The sequence below is a fragment of the Gossypium raimondii genome, chromosome 6 (genome assembly GCF_025698545.1).
Source record: "Gossypium raimondii isolate GPD5lz chromosome 6, ASM2569854v1, whole genome shotgun sequence".
Lineage (NCBI taxonomy): Eukaryota > Viridiplantae > Streptophyta > Magnoliopsida > Malvales > Malvaceae > Gossypium > Gossypium raimondii.
The window spans coordinates 47324658-47332348 of record NC_068570.1 but is presented as its reverse complement, the minus strand read 5'-3'; the positions used below and the strand labels follow the sequence as shown (position 1 = coordinate 47332348).

General features: G+C 35.4%; 1 protein-coding gene and 1 non-coding gene across 2 annotated transcripts; one reads left to right on the top strand and one right to left on the bottom strand.

Annotated features, from left to right (window-relative positions):
* Window positions 1-659: 659 nt before the first annotated feature.
* TRNAK-UUU (transfer RNA lysine (anticodon UUU)) lies at window positions 660-732 on the bottom strand. The gene has a single exon. It is a non-coding gene; the product is annotated as a tRNA-Lys (tRNA).
* Window positions 733-863: 131 nt separating this feature from the next.
* LOC105773316 (exocyst complex component EXO84C) lies at window positions 864-6164 on the top strand. The gene is made up of 7 exons (XM_012595090.2): window positions 864-1133; window positions 1669-1763; window positions 1882-2896; window positions 3910-4419; window positions 4908-5096; window positions 5334-5464; window positions 5549-6164. The coding sequence occupies exons 1-7, from the start codon at window positions 1035-1037 to the stop codon at window positions 5790-5792; spliced, it is 2283 nt and encodes a 760-aa protein (XP_012450544.1). The 5' UTR covers window positions 864-1034; the 3' UTR covers window positions 5793-6164.
* The last annotated feature ends 1527 nt before the right edge of the window (window positions 6165-7691 follow it).

The following is a 7691-nucleotide window of genomic DNA, read 5'->3' as shown; positions in this document are numbered from 1 at the left end:
GCCATTTTTATTTAATTTATTTTTTATTCTTCTGAAATGCATCAAAATCAGGGAAACAGTAGACCACTGAGGCTTCTAATTCTTCTCTCTAATCATTAAGAAAGAAACATGTGTTTTTATATGGTGTATGTTTCCACCGTATGCCTTCTTTGTGAGCTTGAATGCTGTTGATAGACTCGTAAAAGTTACTGATAGGCGGTAACAGTCCAAGCATACACCTAGAGACAGGAAAGAGGAGCAATGGCAACAGATGAGAGACGAAGAGGGTTGAGGGTTATTATTTTTTAAGATATGATTAAATCGATATAAAATATAGAAGTTTGAGGACTAAATTTATTATTATATTAATTTTTAATTTTAATGGCATTTAACCGAGAATCAAAATACAATCACAATAAATTAATTGAGTGGCCAAAAAAGAAATAAACCTATAGTTGAATGACTTACGCTGTAGTTTACCCAAAAGAAATCATGCTACGGTGAAGGAATTTGCCGGGGACAAGCAGTGATGATGATACAGTTTTCCGGAAAGGAAAATGGAGGGTGGGATGATGGGGCCGCACAGAGATAAGATGCTTATGCATTGCACTGGAACACGAGCATAATCTTTCTCTCTCGTGGAGGAAGTAAAAGGGAAAACTGAAAAATTATAAAATTTTCGCCGTCTGTGGGAATCGAACCCACGACCACGTGGTTAAAAGCCACGCGCTCTACCGGCTGAGCTAAGACGGCTCATTGGCTATAAAAGTAATTTATTTTTAATTAATGTATATTATTATGGTAAATTTCACAATTTCAAAGAATAAAAACTAATTTGATATCCGATATAAAAAAATATAGTTAGAAAAGTAAAGAGATTAGAGACTAAACATGTTGGAAAGTGGCAGCAAAAGGCAACAGCATATTAACATGTTGCTTTTTGCAGTTTGGTCCGTAGTCAGCCCTCCCTCCTCGCGATAAACGATATGATGCTACTTCTCAAACTCTCTCATTAAAACCAATAATTCACACTATCTGTTTTACTCTTTGATCGAATGATGGAGAGCAGTGAAGAAGATGATGACTTCCCTTCCATTGAGAGCATCACTCCCCAGTCCAAGATTGATTCTGTTCACCAATCCCATACTGAAAAGGTCTTCTTTTTGTTTGATTGTTTCCCACTCTTTGTTAAATTGTTTTTCCATTTTAGATCTTGGATTCAAACTTCTCGGTTTTCTTCTGCTTTGTTCCCCATTTCTCTACCTCGACTTTCTCTTTTACTGTGGATTTCTTTACTTTAATTTGGGTCTAGTCAAATTTCAGGGAAAAATTATAGCTTGTTTTTCTTTGTTTTTCTATCTTGGAAGTAAGAAAGAAAGGTATTCCCAGGGATTTCATTGCTTGGGTTTCTTCGCACTAAGTGGAATCTATCAAAATCACTTATTTATTTGATGGCGTAGTAAAAATGGATAATTTATCTCTCTATTATTTTATATGCTTTATTGATTAAACACTGGGAAAATGGGGAACAAATATGAAAAAAAAAAAAAAACTATTTTTCCCTTGTTTTTCCTGCCCCTAGTTCGTCCTTTTACAAGCATGCATGCATTTACCTGTTTCAGCCATGATTTCCTGATTTGACATCTTGCATATTCTTTATATGTAATTTTGGACATTTTGGTAATGCAGGGGATCAGAAAACTTTGCTGTGAGCTTTTGGATTTGAAAGATGCTGTGGAAAACTTATGTGGGAATAGGCGCACAAAATACTTGGCTTTCTTGAGGTCAAATAAAACTGTTCCTATTTACCTTTTTATGATAAATGAAAATCAAGTTGAAAAGTTTCTAATTATTGTTTTATTTATTTCGGTTGAGTAAGTTTGATTGTAATGGTAACTGTAGAATGTCTGAAGAAGTTGTTGAAATGGAGCACGAGTTGGTTGAGCTACGAAAGCATATCTCTTCTCAAGGGATTATTGTGCAGGATCTAATGACTGGGGTGTGTCGTGAACTGGAAGAGTCGAACCAGGAAAATGCTGATACTAATGACACACCACTAGACCCTAAGGTCGATGATGTTCAAGAAGAAATGGATGACCCCAAGAAAAAATTCCTGGAGAAAATCGATGTTCTTTTGGCTGAACATAAAGTTGAAGAAGCACTGGAGGCTTTAGAGGCTGAAGAGAAAAATTTCTCTGGAGATTCTTCAACTGAATCATCTTCCTACAAGTCTTCATTTCTAGAAAGGAAAGCAATGCTTGAGGATCAGCTTACTGAGATTGCTGAACTACCTGCAGTTAGTGCTAATGAACTAAAGAAGGCATTATCTGGTTTAATTAAGCTTGGGAAAGGTCCTTCAGCACAATTATTACTTCTGAAGTCTCGTGGTTCCCGCCTGCAGAAAAACATTGAGGTTTTTCTTCCTTCATGTTCTGTCTGTCCAAAGACATTTCCTGCCGCACTGTCCAGGCTTGTCTTTTCTATGATCTCATTAACAACAAGAGAATCTGGTTTGATATTTGGCGACAATCCTGTCTATACCAATAGAGTTGTTCAGTGGGCAGAGTGGGAAATTGAATTTTTTGTACGTTTGGTGAAGGAAAATGCACCACCTTCAGAGACAATTTCTGCACTACGTGCAGCTAGCATTTGTGTTCAGGACAGCCTTAACTACTGCTTATTGCTGGAATCACAAGGGTTGAAACTCTCGAAGTTGCTTCTGGTGCTCTTGCGTCCGTATCTTGAGGAAGTTCTGGAGTTGAATTTTAGGAGGGCTAGAAAGGCTGTTTTTGACTCCATGGAAGTTGATGAGAACTTGCCTCTGTCACCTCACTTTGTGTCTGCTGTGTCGGCTTTTGCCACATCTTCAAACAGCTTGCTAGTAGATAGTGGAATGAAATTTTTGTATATTATTTCAGTAAGTTAGTCCTTTTTCCTTGTTTGAAATTATTTATTTTGCTCTTCGCACCTCTAACACCATAAATGCCCTAATTCATTTAAAAGTTTTAAGAAACTAGGTACTATGACCGAAAAGTGATACTCTTCTAGTGATAGATGCTGAAAAATAGGGAAAATATTTGTAGAATATGATTGAATTTAGGATTTTGAAGAAGTGATCTGTAGTTCTTTGTTTATTTAAATCACATTGAGGAAGTGTTCTGTGCCTCAGTGGTTATGTTGTAAGATAAGTACAAGAGAAGCATCTCAATATGAGATTCTAGAATTAATTTTCAGATGGTTGCATGGTATTATGCCTTTGCTTAACCTTTGTATTCATGTTTTCTTTTTTATCGTTTGTGTGTATTGATTTTGTTTAATTAACTAAGTATCAACCCTTAGCCTTTTATTAGCATATGGAAATTATATTGAAAAACCCAAATGGTAGCTGCAAAATATATGCACACGATGGTACATTTACATCATAGAAAAACTTGTGTGTGTTTCTATATGCTAGTTTGTATGAAAATTCTAAACAAATATTTAATAGCGTGATAATTTAATGTTTCTGTGGTTTTAGCTTTGGTGGTCACTTAGTCTGACTATATTAGATGGACTTCAATTGAATTCTAAAGGAAGACCTGTATGGCATTGCACTTCTCGAGCAGTAGTTCTTACGTAGTGTAAGTTGATTGAATTTGCAGCACATAAACATACTTGCATTGCTGCATGGAGGTGCACATGTACTTATCTATTTATGCATGAAGATGCAATTATGCATGGATTTATCAGCATATAAGACTAATTAGTACATGGAATGTTTTTGAATTTTAAAATTGTTGGTTGTAGTCATAAATTTCTTTGTGCATGCGATAAATTTAAAGTGAATACTATTCTTTTCTGTCTTGAGAAATGGAAACAATAAGTTACTTTTCTCTTGCTACTCAAATGGTTTTGAGTGATACAATGCTGAAGTTAAATTGTCATCAACAGGATATTCTGGAGCAGCTTACGCCACTAGTTGTTTCGCATTTTGGTGGAAACGTACTACCTAGAATTTCACAGCTATTTGACAAGTATATGGATGCTCTAATTAGAGCACTGCCTGGCCCTTCTGATGATGACAGTTTGACTGAGCTGAAAGAGACAATACCTTTTAGAGCTGAAACAGATTCTGAGCAACTAGCTATTCTGGGGATAGCATTTACAATTATGGATGAACTGTTACCAAGTATGGTGGTTAAAATTTGGAGTCCAAAGAATGAAAACCAGGAACCAGGAAACGAAAACATTGTTCCTAATGCAAGTACAACTGCCGAATTAAAAGACAGGAGGCGTCAGCTCCAGTACTCTTTTGACAAGCTCAGAGATCACTTCTGCAGGCAATATGTTTTGAGTTTCATCTATTCAATAGAAGGTAAAACACGATTAAATGCACAAATATATTTGGGTGGAGATGGAGAAGATTCACAATGGGACACTCTGCCTTCTTTGCCATTTCAGGTCATCTCACTAATTTCCCTTTCTGCCAAAGTGTTCTTCCATTGTCTTTAGGTGATACACAGGGGGAGAGTTTCTTTGGCTTCCATTTTAAGCTCATTCTTTGTTTGTCTTTAGAATTTGGATGGTCAATATATCTTTAGGTAAACAAAGGATTTCCATAATGCTTATTAACAATCTTCCCTCCTTTCTTAATGCTTTTTTTATCTGGTTATATGTTAACAGTATGGTTTGTTTTGTTTCATTTATCTAATGGTTTCTTCAATGGTGGTAATCTATTAATCTCTTTTGGTGTGTGAGTGGGAATTAAATTGCAAGCTCTCTTTTTGCTTTCTGTGCATTACAAAGTAAATTGTATACAATGTAATATGTGTGTGTATTGGCATGTGACGACTTATCTGTCATTCACCCATGCAAAATTTGGGGATGTTACACATTTCTTGACTGAAAACATCTCTTACTAATTCTAAGTTTTTGTTTCATTATTGTAGGCATTATTTGCTAAGCTACAGCAGTTAGCAACCGTGGCTGGAGATGTGCTACTTGGAAAAGAGAAACTTCAAAAAATTTTGCTTGCGAGACTGACAGAGACTGTTCTAATGTGGTTGTCCAATGAGCAGGATTTCTGGGGCGTGTTTGAGGATAAATCTACTCCGCTTCAGCCACTTGGATTGCAACAGGTTTGGTTACTTTCCATGACAACTTTTTCCATAACCTTTTGACTATACTTTTTAAAGATAGCTGTTAATTCTTAATTTAAGTCTCTCTTTGCCAATCTTAATATTTTGTTAAAGTGAAAAATGAAGCCAAGTATATGTGTTCTTTAAGGTTTTTCATCTGTTCTGTTCTAGACCTCATTGCATGATTTATGCACTAAAATTTATATGGCTATAATGCTGCCACTTTTGTTTTGGCAGTTAATCCTTGATATGCACTTCACTGTTGAAATAGCTCGATTTGCGGGTTACCCATCTCGGCATGTACACCAGATTGCATCAGCCATTACTGCTCGTGCAATCAGAACCTTCACTGCCAGAGATGTTGAAAGGTATTCATCCTTCCCAGATAGTCTGATTTCCGGGTCTAACCTTCACTTTTCTTCTAGCAACTAAAAATGCCTTTATCTTGTCAGTGCACTCCCTGTGGATGAATGGTTTGTTGAAACTGCAAAATCCGCAATAAACAAGCTTCTAATGGGAGCATCTGGCTCGGATACATCTGAAATTGATGATGACCACATTATTCTGCACGACGAAATCATCTCAGATTCTGATGACACTGCTTCTTCCCTATCTTCGGTAGAATCTTTTGAATCATTTGCTTCTGCAAGCATGGCTGAACTCGAGAGCCCTACTTTTACTGATCAAGAGAGCTAACTGTTCGTGTTCTAGTTGCCTGAACACAGTTCTCATCCCATTCCCAGAGTCTGCTACTCGATGGATCTTTACTTATCAAGATTTTGAACCTGCAAATACGGGCACCGTTGCTTAGAAGTAGACAGTATCCTAGGATTTTTTCACAGATGTGGCAGCATGTTGTATGTTGTATGAAATTGTTGTCAAAAGAGATTTAGATATTCAAGATATGGAATTCATTCAGCTAGAGAAGCCATTTTGTTGAATATTTGCCAAATTATTAGTCAGGTTGATAATGGTTTAAGGCGGGGGGTGATGATTGTTCATTGTCTCTTAATCATGTGTTGGAAGATTGATCTCTACTCATGAGAATAGAGCATATTTTGTGATCAATCGTTTACTTCTTCAGAGATGGAATTAATCATTGTTATCAAAATTTTTTTTTTTTAAATTCCTTTAATCAAGTGTATTGGAACCTGTGGCTAATGGTATATAATTAGATCTTGTGAAATCTAGTAAAAAATGGGTGAACTAAACAGGAAATAGTTGCATGAATCGGTTACTGTATTTTATTAATATATTTGCAAACCATCATTACATTGGATAGGTGTAGATTTATTAAAGACAAGCGTGCACAGGAAAATAGAGTATACAACGCTTTCTGCTTCGGTCATTGAGTTAGAGCCACTGAAAAATGCATGGAGTCAGGATTGAAGAGATAAAAACAGTATTCCTAAACCATATAGCTTTGCACATGGGACAAGTATCCTTTGCGTTGATGGACCTCTTCCTCAACTTGGAAGACAATTATGAGTTTAAACCACAATTTCAGCTTCCACCCTAGCCGTTGCAATACCCCAGTCTTATATTTGTGATTCCAGAGAGACTGTTATGCGGATTTGACACACAATTGCTTGTTACACTCAAACTGCCATACCAATCTACTACTGATATCTTCTCCTAAGCTTTGTCTATCCAATATCTTTCATCCTTCAACAAATTCCTTACTGAATTCTAGGAAAAGAGCTGTATTAGGTCTTGAGACCAAATCACATTTACTACCTCCCAAGATCTAAACATCTCACCCCACAGACTCCAGTACCCCAATCTGAGTTCAAAAGAATGAACCCAATTCAAAATCCAAAAGGATGAGGCTGCGACAATCCCTTAATAAACCTGGAAATTTTTGGAATTAAAAACTCAATGGACTAAGTAGAAAAATATAGATAAATGGAAATATAAAATAGAAAGAGGAATTAAAGTCCTTGAATTGCTTGAACTTTGATGCTTTCTTAGACTACAAGCAACAAATTCAACTCCTATAATGAAGGCTTCGAAATTTTTAGAAATTTTTGGATGATACAATACCTACAATTAGGCATAGTCCCTCCTCAACTTATAAATAGGAGAATAATGCGCTTCAACACACTCAAACTCATGTCTTCCTATTTTACCAATAATGTCCATGTCAATCCTGATCAAAAGTATTTCTAAACTTTGAATAGTCATAGAATTGGAGATTGGAAAATCAAGATTTTAATGTTGAATTCAATGGTGTTAAAAATTATTAGGTGGTGTTTAGAAAACCACTTAGTAATTAGATTTTGGTGTAATTGCTTGTAATTATACAAAAGTGGCATGTTTGGGTAACCATTATAATTGGTGGGTCTCATTGAATTGGTTGTAATCAAAGCACTCAATTACATTTTCCAATCGGTGAGAATTAGAGTAATTACATAAGTACAAATCTAATTAAAAAAATTATTTTTATAAAACTTATAAAAATTATATTATAAGCATGAACACGAATGAGTGTTTGACATGATTATATCCAAAAAATTCTTATATTATAAATCCTAAAAAGTATATTATAAAAATAATTTATGTATTTTATAAAGTTATAATAAAATTATCTTATTT